Genomic DNA, 25,537 nt, shown 5'->3' with positions numbered 1-25,537 from the left:
AAAGTAGAAACTTAGTGAAAACCTTAAGTTCTTGATTTTTGAGTAGTATGAATTTCAAGTAGTATAATTTTGGCTCCACTAAAGATTTAGTAACCATCTCAGAAAACTGTTTGTAATTGTTTGATTTTCATTGATTATATAGAGTACTTTTGGAGTTTTTAACTTTCATCTATAATATTTTTTGGAAGATGATTCATTGTGGTGTTTATAGTGATACTGAACAAATTGTTGTATCCCACAGTTTTTTCCCCAAGTTGGGAGTTTTTTGTTTGTTTTTTGCCTCCTTACTGTCTGTTAGTGAAATTAAACTGCCATGTTAAGAATTATAGGTAATAATATTACCATTTTTACAGAGGTATATAAATTTGTCCTTTACATAGTTTTCCTAAAATTTATTTGGTAATTGTTAGGTATTTTTTATGACTGACAGTATTTATGGCTGGGGATGGTTAGAGGAAATTTAAAACTAGCTACTGATTATGGGAAAAGTTTAAGTACTTTTTTCCAGAAAGAGGTTAGTATTCCACTGAGATTGCTTCTTACACTATTGGCTATGCTTTTCTAATCCTCTGTTATTTCACATATTAGGTATAAATATGCCCCACATTTGCATGATTCAATTGTCATATTACTTTTGATGGCCGATATCAACTTATTTTCAGTTAGAATATGGGATCACTCATGCTTTCCCATTTAGGTGATAGAAAACTTAAAACAAGAAAATTTAAAATAATCAAAAGTTTTATTTATAAAAAAAATTTTTTAGCCCTCCTTTATTATTTTCTAACATTTACAAACTCTAGAGATTAAAATTGATAGTAAGGTGTTTTTTTTCCGAAGTCCTCAATTTTTACTTTTTTATATGTTGTTCATGAAACGCATCTGGTAGCTATTGTATATGCTACCAGAATTTTGTAATATAGATTCAGGTTTGTCTGAAACTGTTATGAGTTTATATAACAATATAATACTTAGATTAAAAATCTGGCAACTTTGGTCGGGGAGGAAAAGTCAAAAACTTTGTTTCTAATTAGTCTAATTTCTATATCTTCTTGAATTTTGAAACATTTCTACAGACTAACATTTGTTTTTAAATACCATTCATGTTGATTTTTTTAAAGCCTACACGCAATCAGAACAAATTATAGCACCTTTATTTGGCAATAACCTTTTAAATAATCATATTCAAATAAAAGCAGCAAATAGATGAGACATCAGAGGACAAATTTTAGAAGTTCAAGCTGCATTAAAAAAAACACACACAATTGATGAATGTCAAGTGGTAATGATCCTGCAACCAAAAGCGGGCATAATAATGTAAAATCAGGAAAGCAAAACCCAACTTTCACAAGGATTAATTGAGCTGACTTTTCAATGTCTTAAATAATATGTTGTTTGCTTGCATTGAGCTTTTGTGTTGGTATTTCTCCTTTTGAAAACTGAATTATATTAAATTGAAAATCTTTACAAAAAAGAAGGGTGCTAAAAGAAAATACATTCATAAGTTATTATTCTAATCTTCAGCCATACATTGTTCAATCTAGAATGACTTTTTAAGTACACTGTAATCAGTGCCTGCTTAAAATCAAGAAATAAGGTAGGATTTCAAGATTGCCTGTTTGTGCAAGTAGCCAGTGGAATATTTGCTCCTTTGTTGTGTACTGAATACCTACTATAATGCGCCTAGCTTTGTGTGGCCACTTTGGTATGACTCAAAGGATATACCAACATTGGTAATAGGAGTTTTCAGTTACTTTTTTAAAGATTCACTCGAGCTTGAGGTCGTGATTCTTTGGCACTAAGAAAACTAAGAATGTATGCATTTATATGTTCTTTTCAAAGAGGAGTCACAGAAGGGAGAATGGCATATCTATGTTGAAAAGCTATCTTTTCAGTTGTTAATGTCCAGGAAGAAGTTTCTAGGATCCAAATTTAGATGCTGAATTTCAGTTATTTTTGACTCTTCCAACAACAAAAATTCACTTGATAGTTTTAATATATTAACATGACTTATGTTTTACCAGGTGATGTTATTGTCGACATCAATGGCAACTGTGTCCTTGGTCACACCCATGCAGATGTTGTCCAGATGTTTCAGTTGGTACCCGTCAATCAGTATGTCAACCTCACTTTATGTCGTGGTTATCCACTTCCTGATGACAATGAAGATCCGGTCGTGGACATTGTTGCTGCTACTCCTGTCATCAATGGACAGCCGTTAACGAAGGGAGAGACTTGCATGAGTACTCAGGAGTTTAAGTCAGGAGCCGTGATTCTGGACCAGAATGGCAAATCGGGACACACCTTGATCAGTGATCGTCTCAATGGACCGGTAGATCTGAGTGAGCAGAGAGCATCTATGGCATCATCAGGCAGCTCCCAGCCTGAACTAGTGACTATCCCTCTGATTAAGGGCCCTAAAGGCTTTGGGTTTGCAATTGCTGACAGCCCCACTGGACAGAAGGTGAAAATGATACTGGATAGCCAGTGGTGTCAAGGCCTACAGAAAGGGGATATAATTAAGGAAATTTACCATCAAAATGTGCAGAATTTAACACATCTCCAAGTGGTAGAGGTGCTAAAGCAGTTTCCAGTAGGTGCAGATGTACCATTGCTTATCTTAAGAGGAGGTGAGTAAAAGCACAAAAAGGAAAAAGCTTCATTGTTCGTAGATTTATACCTACTCGCTGTCCTTCCTTACTACAGGTCAGAATCTTTTTTTCCAGCAGGCTTAACTGGTAATTAGTGTGCATTTTCCTTAAGTTCTGCCCGACTGCTTCCATAAGCAGTATCTTTTGCAGCAGTTTTTTTTTCTTTTTTTTTCTTTTTTAGTTATTAGTGGCTTCATTGTGTCCATTATGGGTTTCTTTCCCTCTATATTTTTTTTAAAAATCTAATCTATGACTTTAATGATTAGAGAGAGTCACAGCATTGTGCTTCTTCAGCAAAATATATCTTCTTAATTTCATTTTCTCTGTTGATGGCAATAATAGGAATGGACTCTTTCAACCACTGGTACTTGATCCAGACCTCTGTAATGTACCAAAGATGTTTTGAAAGAGCATAGCATCTCTGTGAATAAGCAAAATGTTGGCTGGCGTGTTAATCTGTTCTGTAAAAGCAATCATGGTAGCTTGTGCTCATAAAACTTTTATCTTAAGCTTTAGTATCTGTTCATAAATGTTAATTAAACCCCACAGTGCTCATATGAGAGAAATACAATTTTATTTTCCCAGGTCATCAGCTGACTTGAACGGCTCCCAGACATCAATCCAGTTCCAAGGACCAATCACAAAGTTGCATTTTAATGGGCTTTCTTAAATCCATACCTGTGAATGACTAACATTTTAAAGAATAAAATTTAGCCCTTCACATGTATCTCTCTGGCTTTTAGTTTTCATTTTTTGAGGCACATGAGCAGTTTAGCTTCATTGGGGCATTTTTCATTATTCTCATTTCTTTGAACCCTTTTTGCTTCTTCTCTGGGTGATACGGTAGAATGCGCTCAGAGTAGGTACAGATCCCTTTGTGAGGGCTGGAGAGTTACCCAGTGTCCCAGAAAAGGTCCGAGTCCAGGGTTTGATGTCAAACAAATTGGGTGTCAATTTCCTGTCTTATTACCTATTAGTTCAGCAGGAGCGGAAAGTGATGTTCATCTATTTGAGTCTTTGTTTTCTTTCTTTATAAAACGGTAGTAACATTTATGCCTTAGGATTGTCCTTAACCCTTGACACGTAGAACACATGTTGGACATAATTGACTCGCCTACTAAAAGTCAAAGCTAGTTTTAGCATAAACATAGCAGTATTTGTGATCTGGCAATGCTTCCTCTGTTTTTAAAATGTGGCTCATTTTTTTTTAAGGTCCTCCATCACCAACTAAAACTGCCAAAATGGTGAGTATACGCAGTGGTCCTCAAATGCTTCTTCTCATCACGGGGAGAGAGATACCACTTTGCCCTCTGTGAGGGCAGCTTGTGGTGGTGGTGATGACAGATGGGGAGGAGGCAGGAGGCGTTCTGCGCCGGGCTTGTATCAGAAACCAGGGAAGCCTGTGAGTTAGAAAAAGCCCCCTAGAGAGAAGACGTGCTCTCCTGGTTGGGTATTTCTGTTGGAAGACTCTCGGAGCCTATACCACCGATAGTCCACCGATAATGCTTTGAAAGAAACTGTGCCTGGTACACATGTGTGCCAACTTAAATATCCACAATTAGATGGATATAAAGACAGTTTTGTATAGAATCCTAAGTTGCTTGATTTGAGGTCTGTCGTCTTTTGTTGAAAGATGGTCTTCCATTACCATAAACCTTAGGCTACTAAACAAAAGGCCATCAGACATAAAATGGGTTAATTCTCTATAGCCCACCAAATAGGATCTGCCACAGATTTGCTGTTTTATGGGTCAAAGGAAAGAAACACTCAGCACTTGTAAAGACTGTCCCACGTAGGTCCAGTGAGCAGAAATTCTCTTGCCTGTTTACTTAAAATTGCACTGTGTTTTTCTCCATTTCTCTGGTCCCCTGGTAACCATTTTTAACTCCTGTGCCACTGTATCTATTTCGTAACAGATGCCAATGCAGACACAGCAACCATGATGCTTTATAATTGCTGAACGTCTCTAATGACCTCTCACTGCTTCTGGCAGTCTTAGGACGTGGACTCTGACTGGGTCCGGGCCAGTGTAGGGGCCTCTTGGACACAGCACTTTGTGGAGGCTGTCCTCTCACTCCTCCCTAACAAGCTGCTGCTACTGCGTCTTTTTTTTTTTTTTTTTTTTTTTTTTTTTTTTTTTTTTTTTTAGGGTCACCCTCGCGGCGCATGGAAGTTCCCAGGCTGGGGGTTGAATCGAAGCTGCAACTGCTGGCCCTCGCCCCAGCCCCAGCCATACAGAATCCAGGCCACATGTGCAACCAACACCACAGCTCACTGCAGCAATGGATCCTTTTTTATCCACTGAGCAAGGCCAGGGTCGAACCCACGTCCTCATGGGTCCTAGTCGGGTTTGTTACCGCTGAGCCACAACAAGAACTCCTGCTCCTGCATTCTAGTCACATTAATTATTTTATCACAAACTTCTGTAATCTCCCTCTCCTAACCATGAATCAGGATAACAAGCTGTTCTCAAAGTATTTTTTTCTTAGGCTATTTATTGAATTTCATTTTTAAAGTTTTATTAGAGAGGTCATTTTGCTGAGCTCTTCTTTTGTGCAAGTTCTATCTAAATGGGAACATGTGAAAATAGGCTACTCTGTTATCCCAAATCTGATTCCCTGGTGTGGGGCAGTTTTTCGTGATACATTTGAATGGGCCACACGGGTTTTCACAGTGACATCTTTATAACCTAAATTAGAGTTAACACTTCCTGTTTCATTTTCTTAGAACGAATATCACCTTAAACATCTTCCCTGGGAATTCAATTCAGTGAGTGGGGAGGTAGGACTTACCCAGGGCTTTATGGAGCTGTTCTCTCAGAGGCTCCCTCTTGCTTTACAAAGAAGTCCTGCCTTAGAGTTCCCATCGTGGCGCAGCAGAAATGAATACGACTAAGAACCATGATGTTGCGGGTTCGATCCCTGGTCTCGCTCAGTGGGTTAAGGATCTGGCATTGTCTTGAGTTGTGGTGTAGGTCACACACAGACACGGCTAAGATCCCTGCACTGCTGTGGCTGTAGCATAGGCCAGTAGCTGTAGCTCCAATTAGACCTCTAGCCTGGGAACCTCCATCTGCCTTGGCTGTGGCCCTAAAAAGCAAAAAAAAAAAAAAAACAAAAAAAAAAAAAACAAACAAGAAAAAATAAGTCCTGCCTTGTGTTGTATCCCTGTTTATCTTCCTAAAATCAGCTTGTGTTTTGGTGGAGGAGAAAGGGGCGAAATTGCTTAAACATAGGGCTAATTAAGGCATTTTTCTTGACTTCATTATAACTTTTTCTAAATTGAGTGAAATGTGTTTTAACCATCTACACCTGGCTATGAAAGTGGATTCCTTTAAGATTGCAAATAGACTTTGGTTTTGTCCCTGCCAATTATACAGCTGTAATCAGTTGACATACTTGATTTAGACAACAGTTTCATGCACTCATCAACCATCTGGTTTTTTGAAATACTAAGATCCTTTTCCATTTCAGAAAACAGAGAAGAAGGAAAATTCAGGAAGTTTGGAGGCCATAAATGAGCCCATCCCCCAGCCTATGCCTTTCCCACCCAGCATTATCAGGTCAGGATCTCCGAAACTGGATCCTTCTGAGGTCTACCTGAAATCTAAGACTTTATACGAAGATAAACGTAAGTAGTTGTGGAATATTTCAAGAGAGCATGCTGCAAAATTAATTTGAATTAAAAAAAAAAACTCAAGACTTACCTGTCTTTCAAAATCATATTGAGGTTATACCTTCACTCCAATTTTAATATGACTCTGGGCTTCTTCCCTGAATACTCAACATTAACTCATTTATTTTCTTCAAAAAGGATATATTAAGTGTTCTCTGTCCACCTGACATCACAGTAGGTAGTGGAACTACAGAGGAAACAGGTTACATGGGCCCCGCACCTAAAAAGATGATTAAACCTAAATGGAAAAGATACAGGGCTATCAAATAAATATAGAAATAAGTACAAATAAGCCCCTAACAGCTGCAGCGATAGAACGATAGACTGGATGAATTGGGTTCTAAAGTAGGAAATGGTCACTTTTACCACTGTGGGTAAAGATAAATAGCTAATCAAGTAAATATATAACTAAGTACAGATAAGCCCCTAACAGGTGCAGTAATAGAAGGAGGGACTGGATGAATTGGCATCTGAAGTAGGAAGTGGTCAGTTTTACCACTGCGGGTCGTAGGAAGTGGCAAATACTGCTTCATATAGAGAGTTGAGCTTTGTCTTGAATGCCAAAGAGGTGTTTAAGAGACAGATGCAAGAGAAAGAAAGAAGGACTAGCATTTGCACACTGGCCTTGCATGACCTAGGTTCTGCCAGTAGTTCCCTTTAGCTGGGTGTAGTGGGCCAGGGAAACCAGAGGGGCGCAGGCAGGGGCAGCTTACGGAGGTGGATTGTGTCGTTCTTGGGAAGATGGAGACGGTGATAGACATGAGAGAGCCACAGGGTGGTTTTAACCAGAGGGATGAAATGGTTGGACGTGTGTTTTAGAAAGTTTTTCCTGGCAGGAATACGAAGGATGATGAAGCCGAGGGGTGTGCAGTCTCGGGGGGGGGAAGCAAAAGAGTAGACTCTGTAGAGGAGCCCACCTGAGAGGGGATGAGAAGGGAGTGTGCATAAGGCAGAAGCTCACTTTCGTACTAATTTGCTTACTAATAGATCTTTTCCAAAGTAAAATTGTAGATTTAAGTAGGTTTAGTTTTTTTAATTTATTTATTTTTAGGAATAGCTCTAACTCTACCTTGGGAAAATGTATGCAGGCGGAAATATTATATACAGTTGACTTCATACTTACCATTTGCAGGTCTTTATCTGGATAGTCGCAGGCTGCATTTAGGAAGGTGAAGCATTGATTTGAAAGCATCAAGAATTAATGGCGGTGTAAGACCAAGTGCAGGGAAGTGGGCGTAAAGATTCCTGAGGCTTGCTTATTTATTTATTTATTTATTTATTTATTTATTTACTGACTGTCTTTTTAGGGCCACATTTTAGGCATATGGAAGTTCCCAGGCTAGGGGTCCAATTGGAGCTGCAGCTGCCCGCCTACAGCCACAGCCGCACAGGATCCGAGCTGTGTCTGTGACCTACACCACAGCTCATGGCAACACGGGATCCTTAACCCACTGAGCGAGGCCAGGGATCAAACCTGAGTCCTCATGGATGCTGCTCAGATTCGTTTCCGCTGAGCCACGATGGGAACTCCCTCCTAAGGTGTCTCGATTCAAAGTTTTGGTTAGAGAGAAAACAAAGATTTATGATTGAAATGTTTGCAGTATTAATCCTTTTAAAATACATCAGAATATATGTGTATGTATGTTTGGGTGTACTTATTATTTTCCGGTTTCCCTTAGCGCCAAACACCAAAGATTTGGATGTTTTTCTTCGGAAGCAGGAATCAGGGTTTGGCTTCAGAGTGCTTGGAGGAGATGGACCTGACCAATCTGTAAGTTTAAATGCTTTGGAATTTGGCCATTTCTGTTAAAACTTTAAAGTGTAGATTTGATAGAAAATGGTGTTTTTGTTTTGTTTTCTACTTTGGTTTTTTAAGATTTCTCTAATGGTTTCATTAATACAGGGAAGCACTGCATTTCTGCTGGTGTTGATACCTCTGTTAACTTGGTATATAGCTGAGGGTAAAACTGCAGGTAAAATCTGAATATGTCAGCTGTAAATTGAGAATAATAAATGGTTATATTTGCAAAGCATTTCAATGTAGAATTTTATTTATATGGGATTCTCCCTTAAAGAACAAATATAGTGGGTTTATTTTTGTTTTGCCCTTAGTTTGACCATGAAATAAGGTGCTTTTTAGAATTTAAGAATGTATTTAAAGTTTTCTGGTAGACTATCAAGAAAGACTACTTTATTATCATGCTTGGAAGTTAAGTGAATAACAATATTGTTTTAATATGACAAGCTTCTTTCTATTTTTTTTTTTTTTTTTTTTTTTTTTTTGTCTTTTGTCTTTTTGTAGTTGTTGTTGTTGTTGTTGTTGCTGTTGCTATTTCTTTGGGCCGCTCCCACGACATATGGAGGTTCCCAGGCTAGGGGTCGAATCGGAGCTGTAGCCACCGGCCTACACCAGAGCCACAGCAACGCGGGATCCGAGCCGCGTCTGCAACCTACATACACCACAGCTCACGGCAATGCCGGATCGTTAACCCACTGAGCAAGGGCAGGGACCGAACCCGCAACCTCATGGTTCCTAGTCGGATTCGTTAACCACTGCGCCACGACGGGAACTCCGCTTCTTTCTGTTTCTGACTAGAATATTTTTATGGCATAAATGTTCTAATTAGTCATATTGATTATGTTAAAATAATCATCAGAGGCAAATAAAGCTTAAGGCAGGTTGCCCTATGTAGGACAAATATGAAATATCTTGGTTGTTTCTCTTTTTTTCTTTTTAATTGAGGTATGACTGACACGTAGCATTATAGCAGTTTCGAATGTACAACATAATGATTGATGTTTGTATACACTGCAAAATGATCATCACAATAATTCTAGCTACCGTCCATCACCATACGGAGTTACAAATTTTTTTCTTATGATAAGAGCTTTTAAGATTTACTTTCTTGGCAACTTTCAGATCTGCACTACAATTTCGTTGACTCTAGCCCCCATGCTTCATATAACATCTGCATGATTTATTTATTTTATAACCAGAAGTTTGTACCTATTCCCTACCCCCTTCCCACTGTCAGCCACCATTCTGTTCTTTCTATTTGTGAGTTTTATTTTTGTTGGTTTATTTTGGTTTTTTTTTTTTTATTTCACATATACATGAGATTATATAGTATTTGTCTTCATCTGTCTGACTTATTTCACTTAGCATAATGCCCTTGAGGTTCATTTGTGTTGTCACAGTTGGCAAGATTTTGTTCTTTTTTATGTCTGAGTAGTTTTCTTGTGTGTGTGTGTATCAAAAAGATGTGATTGTGAATTTCTTTTTTTTCCCTAATTGCTATGGCTAGGACTCACTGAATGAAAGTGGCAATAGTGGACATCCTTGTTTTGTTCCTGATCTTAGAGGGAAGGCTTTCACCTTTTCGCTATTTAATATGATGTTAGCTGTAGGCTGGTCAGGTATGGCCTTTATTATGTTGAAGCATGTTCCCTCAGTTTGTTGAGAGTTGTTACAGATGGATGCTGAATTTTGTCAAATGCTTTTTTTCTGTATCTTTTGAGATGATCATAAGGTTTTTATCCTTCCTTTGTTGATGTGGTATATCATGTTGATTGATTTGTGGATGTTGAACCATTCTGGCATCCCTGGAATAAATTCTATTTGATCATAGTATATGGTCCTTTTAATGAATTTTTAAATTTGGTTTTGTTGAGGATTTTTGCATCTATGTTCATCCATGATCCTGACCTGTAATTTTCTTTCTTCATGGTGTCCATGTCTGGTTTTGGTTTCAGGGTAATGCTGGCATGATGAAATGAGTTTAGAAGTGTTCCCTCCTTTTTAGTTTTTTGGAAGAGTTTGAGAAGGATAGGTATTAAATCTTCTTTAAATGTTTGGTAGAATTCACCAGTGAAGCTATCTGGTCCCGGACTTTTGTTGACTGGAAGGTTTTTAATTACTGATTTGATCTCCTTACTAGTAACTTATGTGTTCAGATTTTCTACTTTTTCATGATTCAGTCTTGAAAGGATACATGCTTCTAGAAATATATCCGTTTTTTTAGGTTGTCCATTTTTTGGCATACAACTGTTCATAGTAGTTTCTTATGAACTACTTTGTATTTTGCTACAAATTCCCTTTGTATTTCCCCAAAGGTAGTTCCTCTGTATTTCTGTGGTATCAATGGTAACTTCTCTTTCATTTCTGACTTTCTTTTTGAACGCTCTTTTTATCCTTTTACATGTAGCTGTCTAGTTTTCCCAGAAACACTTATCAAAGAGATTTGTCTTTTCTCCATTGTATATTCTTGCCCCTCCTTTATCATAGATTAATTGATCATAAGTGTGTGAGTTTATTTCGAGCTCTCTATTTTGTTTCATTGATCTATGTGTCTGCTTCTGTGCCAGTACCATATTGTTTTGATTATTGTAGATTTCTAGTATGGTCTGAAGTCAGGAAAAGTGATTCCTCCAGCTCTATTCTTCTTTCTCAATATTGTTTTGGCTATTTGGGGTCTTTTGTGTTTCCATACAAATTTACAAATATTTTGTTCTGGGTCTGTAAAATATTCCCTTGGTGTTTTAATAGGGATTGCATTGAATCTGTAGATTGCCTTGGATAGTGTGGTCATTTTAGCAGTATTAATTCTTCCAATCAAAGAACGTGGTATATCTCCATCTGTCTGTGTCATCTTCAGTTTCTTTCATTAGTGACCTATAGTTTTCCAAACATGAGATTTTTACACTCCTTAGTAAGTTTGGTCCTAGATATTTTACTCTTTTTGATGCAGTGGTAAATGGGATTATTTCCTTTATTTCTCCGAACTGCATCTGCAGCCTACACCACAGCTCACAGTAGCACCAGATCCGTAACCCACTGAGCAAGACCAGGGATCAAACCCGCAACCTCATGGCTCCTAGTCAGATTCGTTTCTGCTGCACCACGATGGAGGCTCCAAAGCTCTACTAATTTTCTGATGGCATCTTTAGGATTTTCTGCATGTAGTACTATGTCACCTATAAACAGTGACAGTTTTACTTCTTTCCAATTTGGATTCCTTCTGTTTCTTTTTCTTGTCTAATTGCTATGGCTAGGATTTCCAATACTATGTTGAATAAAAATGGTGAGAGTGGGCATCCTTGTCTTCCTCCTGTCTTTAGAGGAAATGCTTGCATTTTATCTTCTCTTAAATGTCAAGTTTTAGCAGCTCTGAAACTAGCCCAAACATTTAGGATTACCTAATTACCTAATCCTATTATAGGATTCTAGTTGCTATCAAATGCAATGAACTAGATCTCTTCACCTAGACAGAAATGTATCTTATACCACTCTGTTCCTTTAAAATATTTACTGCTTTATAATTATGGAACAAGAAATATTTCTCATGCTGTCACTTACAGGTGGAATCTGAAAAAAGGACAGACTCAACTTCTTTGCAGAACAGATGCTGACTCACACACATTGAAAAACTTATGGTCTCCAGAGGAGACAGTTTGGGGGGTGGAGGGATGTGCTTGGGCTGTGGGATGGGAATCCTGTGAAATGAGATTGTTATGATCATTATATAACTACAGATGTGATAAATTCAGTTGAGTAATAAAAAATTTTTTAAAAAAGGAAATATTTCTCTTTGGTATATACTCAGTTTGTACTGATAGCCTTATGTAATGGCAGTATTGTAAGAATTATCCCGGTTGCTGTGAATAGTGTACAGAAAGTCTTTCCTGATGACATTCAGTGGACTTTCCTTTTAGTAGCTTCTCCATAGAATTGCATTTTCTGAGTTTAATACTTTTATTTTGTTATAGTGATGGAAGTGATAGTGGTACTTTTAAGTTCTTGAACTACTTTGTATTTTCTGTCTTCCTTGTACCCAGCCCAGAGGATCCAGAAGAGATCATGTGGTGTGGTGTGGTTGGAAGTGCCATTTTGGAGAATGATCAATTTCTGAGATTGCACTTTTCTAAAACATGACTGTTTGCATATTGAGCTGCAAAAATTGTTGGTTTGCACAGTACTGAGTCAGAAAATCCTTAACTTAGTAGTTAAGGATCTTAGTAGATCTTAATAGACTGTATAGACCAACCTATACTTTATATCCTATTAGATATACATTGGGGCCATCATTCCTTTGGGTGCAGCTGAGAAAGATGGTCGGCTCCGTGCGGCTGATGAGCTGATGTGCATTGATGGAATTCCTGTTAAAGGGAAATCACACAAACAAGTCCTAGACCTAATGACAACTGCTGCTCGAAATGGCCACGTGTTATTAACTGTCAGAAGAAAGATCTTCTATGGTGGTAAGTGAACCTATTCCTGCTCTGTTAAGTTAAAAAAGAAACAAAGAGGAGTTTCCGTTGTGGTTCAGCAGTAATGAACCCATGTAGTATCCATGAGGATGCAGGTTCAATCCCTGGCCTCACTCAGTGGGTTAAGGATCCAACATTGCCAGTGAGCTCTGGTGTAGGTCCCAGATGGAGCTCAGATCCACGTTGCTGTGGCTGTGCTACAGGCTGGCAGCTACAGCTCCAATTCGACCCTTAGCCTGGGAACTTCCCTATGCCACAGGTGCAGCCCTAAAAAGTGCAAAAAAAAAAAAAAAAAAAGAAAGAAAGAAAAAAAGAAACAAAGAGACTACTTAGTCCACTTTTTTTTTAATTTATTTTTTCTGAGATCATTTTCTTGTGTTTAATAGTGTATGACATAACTCATTTGGTATGATCCAGGGCCTCATTGTGAAAGACCATGTATGGTCAAAAGGATTCAGAAATAATACTACTATTATCAAAAATAAATAAATTTGGGGCCTCTATATTAAGATTATATTAATATAGTGATAAATTTTTCCAATCTGATATTGTAGATTGGAGTATAAGGTTAAATATATTTTCTGAAATGCCAATACAAAGTTAATTTAGTCATACCAAGATATTTCATTAACTGAATAGCAAAGGATTTTGGATCCCGATGAAATCCTAAATATTCAAAGAAGACAGACTCTTTCTACTTGAGAAGTGTCGGTGTAAACAGTTTTTGAGGGCTTACTGTATCCCAGACATAAGTATTCTTTTACTTACTCTTTACAACACTATGATATAAACACTGACACCATTCTAGTTATTCACAGAAAGGTTGAGAAATGCTTGTCTGGTAAGTAGTAGGACCAGGTAGTTTAATCACAGAGCCTGTTGGAGTTCCCATCATGGCTCAGTGGTTAACAAATCTGACTAGGAACCATGAGGTTGAGGGTTCGATCCCTGGCCTTGCTCAATGGGTTAAGGATCCAGTGTTGCCATGAGCCCTGGTGTAGGTCGAAGACGCGGCTTGGATCCAGTGTTGCTGTGGCTCTGGCATAGGCCGGCGGCTATAGCTCCGATTAGACCCCTAGCCTAGGAACCTCCATATGCCTCGGGAGTGGCCCTAGAAAAGGCCAAACGAAAAGAAAAAAAGAAAAAAAAATCGCAGAGCCTATAGTCTAAACCATTACACTAGGATGTGAAAATCTCTCATATTTCTCTCTTCAGTATATTTTTGAACATTCAGTAGAAATTTTTAGAAGTGGATTATTGCTACTTAAAAATGTTCAAAAGACAACTCTGTAGTACCACAAGAATGTAAGCCCCTTGAATGTTGGGGTTTTTAGTTATGTGCTGTATCCTCCATAGTTGGAAGAATGCCTGCCCGGCACAGAGTGGGCATGAAAAAAAGTGATTGCTGACTTGATGAACTTTTGCAGTAACTCTAAAAAAGGAGGCACAGTGTGTTTGATCGCCACATCCAAAGTAAAGGCCCACCTCTCTTCGTAAATTTCAGGCATTCTGAGACACACACAGATTTAATGCCTCCATTTGGTTGTGCTAGAGTCAAAACATAGCTACAAAACATGAAAAATGTGATGTGCCAACTAGAGGTTGGCTCCCTCCTGGAAAGCCTCATGAAGAAGGTTCATAGTAGTTTGATATTAACTACTTGCTAAAATTAGCATTTTAGCTAGTTCATTCTCACCATGCATTATATCAAAAAGAACTTTGTTTTTTATTAATGATTGGATGTTGGTGACACTGTTAAGGTTCAAACCGTATTCTCAGAGTTGCGGGGATTTTGCACCAAAGAGACCTTGTAAATGCATATTCACCAGTGACTGTTGTGGTGGTTGTTGATATTTTGTACCAAATTATGGCATGAAATTGGGCACTTTTTTGAAATCAGTAAGGACTAACTTGTGTCATTCTTTCTCAAAGTCTAACGTTATCCTCGAATAGGAGGAAGACAGTGTAGGTGAACGGCTCATTTGCTGGCGAGGCCACATACCCTGATCTATTTCTAGGAGAGTTTCCTGTTCATGTGCCCAGCTCATTATAGGCCTGAGAACCATTAATGGTGAACTCATCCAGCGTCATTGATCCAGAAAAAAATCAGCAGTTGTAAAACACACCGTAAAAGACTTTGTAGATAGGACACTGTTCTAACCTGTAACATCTCTGTCCTGCCGTGGTCACCTCTTAGATGTCATGAATGACCAGTCTGTTACTCACTAAATTATATCTAGGGTTGATTTTAAAAGAAAGTTGACTATGTTGTTTCCCATTATTAACTTAAAGTTGCTAGTCAAGGTTAAAAAACTTGTTGGAATTAAAACAATTGCAAGAAGGATTTTTTTACCATCAAATTTCATGGAAGCTTTGAAAAACTTCCTTTAACGTGAGATACCATGTATTTTTTTTCCAGTTATATACTTAAAGAATGTTTACAAGCCAGATGGACTGCTGCTGCCTACCTCTGCATGCAAATTATGTCCAGAGCTCATTTAGGTGGAGGCACTGCTTTTCTAGTCTTTATGTTACTAGAAACTAAACTTTCTTGTGAAAGGTTTAGCACAAAAACACCTTAGTTATTGGAGTTCCCATTGTGGCGCAGTGGTTAACGAATCCGACTAGGAATCACGAGGTTGCGGGTTTGATCCCTGACCTTGCTCAGTGGGTTAAGGATCCGGCGTTGCCATGAGCTGTGGTGTAGATTGCAGATGTGGCTCGGATCCCGAGTTGCTGTGGCTCTGGGAGTTGCTGTGGCTCTGGCGTAGGCCAATGGCTACAGCTCCGATTAGACCCCTAGCCTGGGAACCTCCATATGTCACGGGAGCGGCCCTGGAAAAGGCAAAAAGACAAAACAAACAAAGACTTTAGTTATCGAAAATAACAATGTTGCAGAAATATCAAAATGGATCATGTTTGTTATAGAGAAACAACCTGAGGATGACAGCTCTCAAGCCTTCCTTTCAACACAGAATGGATCTCCCCGCCTGAACCGAGCAGAGGTCCCAGCCAGGCCTGCTCCCCAGGAGGCCTATGATGTTGTGTTGCAACGGAAAGAAAATGAAGGATTTGGCTTTGTCATTCTAACTTCCAAAAACAAACCACCTCCAGGAGGTAAGGGTTTCTGTGTCCTGTTGTCCATCTCCGTAATTCCAATTTTCTGAGTCACCCACTGGGGTTTATGAAACTAATTAGGAATCATATTTGCCTTACAGACTTAGCTCTTTTTTTCAATGCTGAATATTTTCTTTATTTTCAAAATTAGGTAATCTGAATGAAACCTTGGAGGCTTCAGATTTCACAAAACAAGTCTTATTTAGTAGCTCAGTTTGCTTCAAGGTGCTATGGCGGCAGTGTATCAGGGATGTGACTTCATTGATTTAGTGAAAGGAATGCTGAATTTTTTTAAATATGGGGGCATAGATTTTTTTTTTTAATTAGGAAAAACCATGTATGCAGAAATGAATTAGATGCTAGATGTAATTGAGAAGTAAAACAGATTAACAGAAAAATCTTGACCCAAATATGTCTTAAATAGTCCTCTCATGTTTTTGATAGTAACTGTCACATTCTAAAAGCAACCTTTGTGAATGATAAGAGGCATTTTTACCTTATATGCTTCAATGAAAGTTAAAAATTTTGTCAGAACCTTGAAAAATTAATCTAAATATCCTGAACCCAGTTGAACACATATTGTCATCTGAAAAGGACAAGTGTATATATTAATTCCCTTAACAAAGGAGGAATTACTCTAGTGTGTTCAGGGCTGTTATTATTCAGCAAATTAAATATTTGTCACGTCTTTATGTTTTTAAGAAGTAATCATCTTTAAATATAATTATAAACTCCAAATGAATATAAGATGTGAACCAGGAAATTGATATTTATGTATCATGCTTGTCTGGTAGCTTTATTTTTCCAAGTCAAGTGATAAAAATCTTTCACCACAAGAAAATGTGCTCATGCCTTTGCCAGTGGATTTGATTATGTTTTGGGTAGTGTGATCCTTTTGGACTAGGTGGTCACTAAAACCTGAGTGAAGAAAAAAAAAAAAACACTTTTAGGAAAGTGTTTTGAGCCAAACCAATTTGCAAAAATCTTGCTAAAATTAATGCAAGTGTGTAAAGGAAGAACATTCTATGACATGGATGAGTTATTACTCTAGTATCAGGTCACTGCTCGCTGATACTAGTTTCCATTTTCCAAAAGCAGTTGCTATGGTAACGCTTGGAACTGGAACTGTCACTGATGCTGTACGGATGATTATGTGGCCGGCGTCAGAAAAATGAAAGGGGGCAGCTTTTAGGTGGATTCGATGTTGTATCATTGGAAATCAGTATTTCCAAAAGCAATTAAACATTTTAGATCATCATATTCTAATACCATGCAATAATCCCAGACATTCAGATGAACAAAAACAGCGAAGGATTGTTGCTCGTCGTGGTAGATGCTCCCCACTTCTCATGTTGAGGACACCCCTTCTCTAACACTACAAAATTTAGAGAAGAGTGTAGTGTTCACCATGAAACTAAGAGATACAGAGGAATTAAGAAAAACGAATTGTGCTCACTCGAATGTGTTGGACATATTTTTGTCTCTGTTGATATGTAAAATTTATATTTTCATACATTATATGTTAAATATGTTTTTTGTATATATTTTGTTACATTGAAAATGTACAAATATTTTTATACCTATTGAAGTTTTTTTTTTTTTTAACTCTTTTGATGGCTAGATGCTAGACCTCTGAAGACAGTGTCATTAAGTGCCGGGCTTGGTAAACAGGCAAACTTGAATTTTAGACCCGCTTACGTCTCTCACTAGCCATCTGATCTTGCGCATATTATTCACCCTCCCCAAGTGCTCCGTCTTCCCCGATGAAATGATGACGGTACCCCTTCCTGCCTCACGTGTCTGTGAGGATTCAAGGAGATAATGCGTGTGAAACCCTTTGCCTGGACCTTCCATCCATGTCATTTGCTGTTGCTTGTTGTAGTTTCCGCTGCCGTTACCATCATCATTGTTTATAAAATTGTCACTGCCTCTTGACCTTTTTTTTTTTTTAAGAAATTTTAAAAACTTTATCAATATTTGAGTAATGAGATGGGAAAGAAAGCCCAATTAAAATGTACGCTCGAGGCAGCAGCTAATGTGTGGCAGGAAATGAGTGTTTGCAGCTCATTAATTATCAGCCTGATGGTAAATTAGGCTTAGGTTGTCAATGAATTTTATATAAAGTACTTGAGATTTTCAGTCTTGGTGCAGAATCAGAATTCAGACTTTCACTGAAGTGCTGGTTAATAATTTCATGATATTCTGAGCCCCGCAAGCGTCCTTCTTGAACTCCATTCTCTCTTATAGCTGGAAGGATCCTGGGGTGAGCTTGGATGTGGAGCTGTCACTCAGAAAACCTGAGCAGTTACTGCAAACTGCATAACAGTAGAAGTTTGGTTTAGAAAAGAGTTTGCACCGGTGAAAAGGCCAGAAACCTCTCTGTCAGAATAGAGCCTTCTTTATGGCTCTTGTCTTGGTATAGATTGATATTCTGCACAGTATAGGATATTGGTGGTTTTTTTTTTCTTCTGATGAAATGTCACAAGAAGAGTTCCCAATAGCATTCCTTTTTTTTTTTTTTTTTTTTTTTGGTCTTTTGTCCTTTTAGGGCCACACCTGTGGCATATGGAGGTTCCCAGGCTAGGGGTCCAATTGGAGCTGTTGCTGCTGGCCTACGCCACAGCCGCAGCAACTCCAGATCTGAGCTGCATCTGCAGCCTACATCACAGCTCTCAGCAACACCGGATCTTTAACTCACTGAGCAAAGCCAGGGATCGAACCCACAACCTCATGGTTCCTAGTCGGATTCGATTCCACTGCGCCATGACGGGAATGCCCCCAATAGCATTTCTAATACCAGTTATAAAATTCTGAGACTTTTTTCAAAGATCAGGGTGACAGGCCCAGCATCCTTCTTGCCCTGGACCCAGTTTGCGGAAGGGCTAATAAATGAATGGACCTCTACTTAGAAAAGACCTCTATTGAAGATGAAAAGGACTTGGCTAGTTTTTGCATTGCCAGTACTTCAGAGGTTTTAAGTGTTTCTCTTATCGTATGCTTTTCAGTTCTGGTGGCAAAGGATTTCTTTGAGAAGGGGACATTTCCTGTTACTGTCCTTTCTTTTCCTGAAAAGAAACATTTTGAGAGCACGAAGGTGATTTCAGCAGCCAAGCTGTGAGACAGATTTAGGCCAAAGATGAGTGAAGACAGATAAATTGGCTTTATGGCAAATGCCTATAGACTGTGTATACCAACAGCAGCAAGGCAGGGCTTGAGACTTGTCCTTGGCATGTGTACTCTGAGCAGGTACCTTGAAAACTTCCCAGGCTCTTCAGAGTTTGCTCAGAAGTTACTTTTCTACCGGTCTATTTACATTTTTAACTGTTTTGGAGGCACTGCTATAAACGCCGAGACAATAACCACGTGCTTACTCTCATCTTCCTCACCTCACCAACTCACCCTCGAGGAAGTTCCGTACCAAGATGCACCGGTTCTTTTTGACCACATCGCTCACATGATGAGAAAGGAACCACTGAGACATCAGAGATTAATTTTGTTTGATGCTTCCCCACGTGTGAACCAACGCCTTTGAGTGTGCCAAGGAACGGAATGATTTTCTTCTCAGGGGATCTGGAATGAACACTGAGCACAAGAAAATCGCTTCTAAGAAGGAGAATAACTAAGATGTTGATTTAGAAGGTCACCACAGGGCCACTGTGTGAGTCACCATATGTTTCTGATGTGCCACCTGCTCTTTCAGGGCATCAGCTCCTGCCGCCTGGCCCAGCACACGGCCCTTACCGCTCTGGAGCGTTCTAATTATTTTGCTTATAAGGCAAGTGGTACAATAAGGGCTTAATATCCTTCAGAACTAAAAAGCACTTGCTTCCAACATTGGCTTCCTCTTTTTTAATATTCAAATCTTCCACTCTATAATCCTAGAAGAGCCAAGGAATGGCCCTCACTTTCTGGGGGGTCATAAATCATGGTCAAGTGTAACTTCCAGTCCAAACGGAGGTCTATTAAAATGTCCCTAACATACACCTAGATATAATTCAGAAATACTAGTAAGGAGCCCATTTTACTATGGAAATGAAATGTAATCACAGTGCCACTTAAAAATATGAATTATCCTTATTCTTAACAGACCATATTCAGCAGGAGCCCAAGAGCCTAATAAATTTACTGACCTAGGCAAAGAACTTCTCAGAGAACATAAAAAGAACATTTGTTTCTTAATACGAATGCCGCTTATTAAAGGGTGAAAGATATTTTGACAAGATTCCCTGAATGTCTGAGAACTCATTTGAAGCCATTATAACAGTGAAGGGTCTTAACAGTTAGTCTAGGAAAGCCTTTACCATTAATGCTAGAGAGAGAATAGAACTGCACGTCGTGTCTTTGCAAACGTCTTAGACTCATCTTTGTGCATTCAGGGTAGAGTTTTATCCATACTCTTAATGTTAAACATTAACATTGCACTCAGCTTTTCTAATTTAAAAAAAATCTAAAGGCATAAATAAAGGGAATTAATTTTGCTAGGGAAGTAAGTATGATTCATTTTATTTTTCTTTGCATAATAAAAATAGTTTAATGAAAATCAATTACACTTCAATAAAAAATTTTAAAGCCATTTCTAGCATATAAAAAGTATTGTTTAATATTATTTAATGACTTTCAGTTTAAGAAACATTAATGGATAGACAACAGTTTTAAATGAACATGAAAAGTAAAATCAACTAATTTGAATTGTAGATAAAGTGCAGTTTCTTTTTTGGGAGGTGGCTGTTTATTTATTTTGTATTTTGTAGGGGTTTTTTTCAGCTTTTAAAGTTCGATCGAAGCAGAGTTTATTTACAGTGTTATTTTTCTGCTGTACAACAAAATGATTCATTTATACATGTACACACATCCATTCTTTTTCAGATTCTTTTCCCATATATATTGTCACAAAATGTTGGATAGAGTGCACTGTGCTATACAGCAGGCTAGTCATTTCATATACCACAGTGTGCACATGGGTTTCTGACCAATCTGAGTCCTAAACTTGATTTTGAACTGCATTTATTTGTAAGATTCCTTGTGGGAATAAATACTCCTTCAACAGAACCAAAGATGGTCTCATTGTAATACTTTCTAAAATAGCCAAAATCATGATGCAGTCTAAACAGCCAATGACAAACAAAAACCATCAGACCCATGAGATATTATAAGTATCACTGAGGTCAGTGGCCTTTAAACGGGATTATTAGGATGACAACATAAAAATTGGTAAAAGATTTATGGTAAGTGGAAGATACCAAAGAGGTTTATATGCTATGATTGCAGCTATGTAAAGAATATCTATACATGTGGGCAAAGAGTGGAAGACAACATGAAAATAGTTGCATTTGGAGTTCCTGTCGTGGCTCAGTGGTTAACGAATCCGACTAGGAACCATGAGGTTGCGGGTTTGATCCCTGGTCTCGCTCAATGGGTTAAGGATCCGGCGTTGCCGTGAGCTGTGGTGTAGGTCGCAGACGCAGCTCGGATCTGGTGTGGCTGTGGCTGTGGTGTAGGCCGGTGGCTACAGCTCCGATTAGACCCCTAGCCTGGGAACCTCCATATGCAAGGGTGCGGCCCTAAAAAGGACAAAAGACAAGAAAAGAATATTCTTTGATGTTATTATGTTGAATTTTGATGATGATGATGATGATAAATCCAACACTGAGGATTTTTTTTTTCCCCAAAGTTATTCCTCATAAGATTGGCCGAGTCATAGAAGGAAGTCCAGCTGATCGCTGTGGAAAGCTGAAAGTTGGAGACCATATCTCTGCTGTAAACGGGCAGTCCATTGTTGAATTGTCCCATGATAACATTGTTCAGCTGATCAAAGATGCTGGTGTCACTGTCACATTAACGGTCGTCGCTGAAGAAGGTAAGCAACCAGTAGGCCTGCCTCCCCCGAACTGATCTGAGGGCCCTAGAGCCTGCAGAAGGCTTGTGGCTCCCTCCGACGCTGCCAGAACCACTGCAGTGATAGAACCATTTATGCACCCTGGAGTCTCATTTTTTGCCTTTTCCATCTAATTCCATCTAATGAATTTAAGAGACAGCTTATTATAAAGTTGTCAGTAGCTCAAGAAAAATAATCCAGCTAGTGAGTTAGTGAGTGGGAGCCTTTTTTTTTTTTTTTTTTTAATGTGCTGGAGAAGCAAGCACCCAGAGGGAAAGAGATTGGTGATACTTTTCAGGTCTTATTTTCTTAAAAGAATGTCTTTAAGTCTCTGCTTGAGTGAGAGAAAATCCTCTAAAGAGTTCAGAGAAAGTCACTGTTGATATTGAGCCTTTCATGTCAGGCCCATGCCAGTGTGCCTGGCCTTGGGGGCAGGGCTTCGTCAGGTAGCTGCTTGAAAAATGGGGGAAAGGGAGCGCGTAGGAATGGGCGGAAAATAGGGCATAAAACGCACTTAGTGTCTGGCCTTGCGTTAAGGCTGCCTTTGATCATTAAGAGTTTCTAATTAGGAAGCATTTTGCATAGCACCAGTCCATGTTCTTTGTTTATGAACTACAAGGTAACCATTCCATAATGTCCATCTCATTTTTCCTGATTTTTCAAAAACTAACAAGAAGCCAAAAGCAGCAGGATTGTGACGGGCCAGTCTGTCTTGTTAAAATTCCTTGTACCGTGATGTGTCTTCATGTCGCCCTTTCCCCCACGACCCTCTCATCTAGTCCCTTTTCAGGTCTTTAATTCTGATTCTTCATTTCTTTGCCCTTCCTCCTGTTCCCCTCACATACGTCTGTCTCTAAGGAATTCCATAAATTTCCCTTCTTTTTTTTTTTTTTTTTTTTTTTTTTTTTGTCTTTTTGCCATTTTGCCATTTCTTGGGCTGCTCCCACAGCATATGGAGGTTCCCAGGCTAGGGGTCTAATCAGAGCTGTAGCCACCAACCTACACCAGAGCCACAGCAACCGGGATCCGAGCCACGTCTGTGACCTACACCACAGCTCACAACAACGCCGGATCGTCAACCCACTGAGCAAGGGCAGGGATCGAACCCGCAACCTCACGGTTCCTAGTCGAATTCATTAACCACTGCACCACGACGGGAACTCCCGTCAATCTCCCTTCTGTCCAAGGTTCGGGAGGGACTGTTTCTCCGTGGACCTGCGTTTCCCTGGCTGCTCTCCGAGGCCCCTTCTTGTTCTAAGACTGAGTGACAGCCCTGCCTCTGCTCTTTCCCCCTCTCTAGTCTGTTCACACTCTGCCCAGACTCTGTCCCAGATTCCGCTGATTCTTTGTTCTAAGCTCCTCCTGAGTGGAAGCTCCAGTGCTTCCCCACTCTCTGCACAGGAAGTGTTTGTGCTTTGGCTCCCAGCCTGCCTTTCGGATTACTTCCCAGCAAGTGCTCTTTCCAAAGCCTCTTGTGAACGCAGCCTCCTTGGTCTCCGCACTTGGGCTCCCTCCCCTGAGTCGCACAGCCCTCCTGATCTCTGCAATGCCTGGAGCATTCTTCCTGTACAACTCTCTCCCTATGGAAAGGCTCTGCTCTTTGCAAACAAAGAAAATGCTCCCAGTGGACTATGATGCTTGGTAGGCACTCAGTAAATATTTGTTTGAATGAAGGAATGAGTGAACGGATAAATGAATGAATGGCCAAAGTCAAAGTCAGAAGCTTTCAGTTCTGGGCCAGTCCCTAGCAGAGGCGATTTAAACGCAATCGAAGTAAGACTTTTGACAGACAGAGTTCACCGACACCTATTAGCTAGTTTTCTGACCTAAAGCAAGCCACTTAACATTTCTCACCTTCAGTTTTTTGTCTATGGAAGGGGAATAATAATATCTATTTTCAGGATCACCGTGAAGATGAAAGGTGAAAATGTACATAACCTGCGTGCATACCCTGAGGTGCTCCTCTAATAATCGCTCTCATTACTTTATCACAGCTGCGCATGGCTGCCTCCCTCATTCGGCCTCTGCCTAAATCTCACCGCCTAAGGAAATAATAATATTTAGGAAGCACTTACCTGTGTGGCAGGTGTTGTCCTAAGTACTTTACAGCTGCGAACTCATTTAACCTTCGCACTAACCCTAGGTAGGCACTGTTGCTCTCCCAGTTCACAGGTGAGGAAAGGAACCGCAGAGCAGCAAGAGGACTTGCCTATGGTCCTAAAACTAGCGGCAGAACAAGTATTGGAATCAGGCCATCTGGCTCCATAGTCTGTGCTCCCAAGTGCTCTGCTTCCCTAACGAACCACAGCATCTAAAATACCGCCCCTCCCGCCGCCTGCCCCAGTCTTCCTCTGGCCCCTAACTCAGCTCTGCTTTGCTTTTCTTCATTGTACTTATCTCCACCTGGGGTTATTGAACTATGTGTTTATGGTTTATTGTCATCTCTTGGACTAGAATGTAAAGTCCTGAGATTTGTGAGGTTAGAGAGCTGGTCAAGTCCTGGTGCTAAATCCCAAGGGCCTAAAACAGCGTTAACCCCAGAGGCGGTGCACAGAAACATTTTTTGAATGAAGGCTTAGCATAACATAATGTGACTTTGGTCAGATTTCTTTATCTCAGTTTCTTTCTTTCTTTCTTTCTTTCTTTCTTTATTTGCTTTTTAGGGCCACACCCACAGCATCTGGAGGTTCCCAGGCTAGGGGTGTAATCAGAACTACAGCTGCCAGCCTATACCACAGCCCCCTGCAATGCCAGATCCAAGCCACATCTGCAACCGACACCACAGCTCACAAGAATGCTGGATTCCGAATCCTGCGAGCAAGGCCAGGGGTCAAACTCGCATCCTCATGGACCCTAGTCGGATTTGTTAACTGCTGAGCCACGATGGGAACTCCTTGTCTCAGTTTCTTTACCATGATCTCTAAAGCCTGCTTCTTAGCCTTAGATTTGTTCTGTAACCCACAAAGAGAAGCAGGCCTCAGTGCCACAGGAAATGACATTTCTGGGTTGCTCTGAGAATGGTGTAGGAGTGATAGAAGCTGCTGGAAGGTAGCATAGATCAGGGTTCTTCAGACCTTCTCTAGAGGCATCAAGGGGTCTGGCAGTCCGTCACAATGAATAATAAGAACAAAGAGAAAATTCTTGTCAAATCATCATACAGTTTTCTAAATTCTTACTCTCAATATCAGCACGCATCTTTTTGCAGACTGACCAGCAGACCACACATTGAGTAGCCTTGAGACAGAGAAAGTGGTCTCTCTGCGGCTGAGTTTTGTTGGCATAATTTTCTTTTCCTAAATTACCCTGTATTGTTGATGGCGTTTTCCCTGGGAAAACTGCTCAGTCACTTTTCTTGGAGTAAAAGTTAACTTTGATGTTCTGACCCAAATCCTTCTGGACGGTACGAAGATCTCTTATATATGCCAGTCAGTATCTAGGAAAAGCAGATGGGAGGAAGGAGACTCCCTAGCAGATCCATGCTTTACAGTGTATTTCACATGGAGGAGCCGCCTCTTAAAAGGCAATCACTTTGACACGTAAAATCTCATTTTGATGGTTACAGTTTATTTCATTATACTCTAAGTTCAATTAAACTATGGAAACATTCAGAATATCTTTGCTCAGGTGAAAAAAAAAAAAGTGTCCCTTCTGTCCATAAAAATCCCATTTATGGAGTTTTAGAGTCTTCCAAGCTTCTCATCGTCTCCACCAAAGTCCACCAACTGCACTAAAGAGTCAAACGAGCATTCATCGCTCTCCAGCTGTTTCCGAAATGGCACATCCCGATCGATCGGCAGCTCAGAGCTGCAGTCCTTCCCCTGTGGTGCTGCTCCCCACTCCCCGTCAGCCAGTCCCTGTTCAGAGATAGAAGAGCTGCCCGGAAAAAGAACACGTGTCCCCAGCATCTGCTTTTCCCCCTTTTGCTCCATACAGATTCACAGTCATGCTAATT

General features: G+C 39.7%; 1 protein-coding gene across 5 annotated transcripts in view; it reads left to right on the top strand.

The window, feature by feature from the left end:
* The window catches only part of MAGI3 (membrane associated guanylate kinase, WW and PDZ domain containing 3), a 239,427-nt gene that overhangs the window by 193,681 nt on the left and 20,209 nt on the right, over positions 1-25,537 (top strand). For all 5 annotated transcript variants that reach the window (XM_001925127.7, XM_021090716.1, XM_013988138.2 and 2 more), the window contains 7 exons: positions 2,025-2,630; positions 3,864-3,895; positions 6,125-6,281; positions 8,006-8,097; positions 12,392-12,584; positions 15,522-15,710; positions 21,382-21,567. In XM_001925127.7, coding sequence (XP_001925162.4) covers positions 2,025-2,630; positions 3,864-3,895; positions 6,125-6,281; positions 8,006-8,097; positions 12,392-12,584; positions 15,522-15,710; positions 21,382-21,567 — 1,455 coding nt within the window. The remainder of the gene's footprint in view (positions 1-2,024; positions 2,631-3,863; positions 3,896-6,124; positions 6,282-8,005; positions 8,098-12,391; positions 12,585-15,521; positions 15,711-21,381; positions 21,568-25,537) is intronic.

The sequence above is a fragment of the Sus scrofa genome, chromosome 4 (assembly GCF_000003025.6).
Source record: "Sus scrofa isolate TJ Tabasco breed Duroc chromosome 4, Sscrofa11.1, whole genome shotgun sequence".
Lineage (NCBI taxonomy): Eukaryota > Metazoa > Chordata > Mammalia > Artiodactyla > Suidae > Sus > Sus scrofa.
This window is presented reverse-complemented; position numbering and strand designations above follow the sequence as displayed.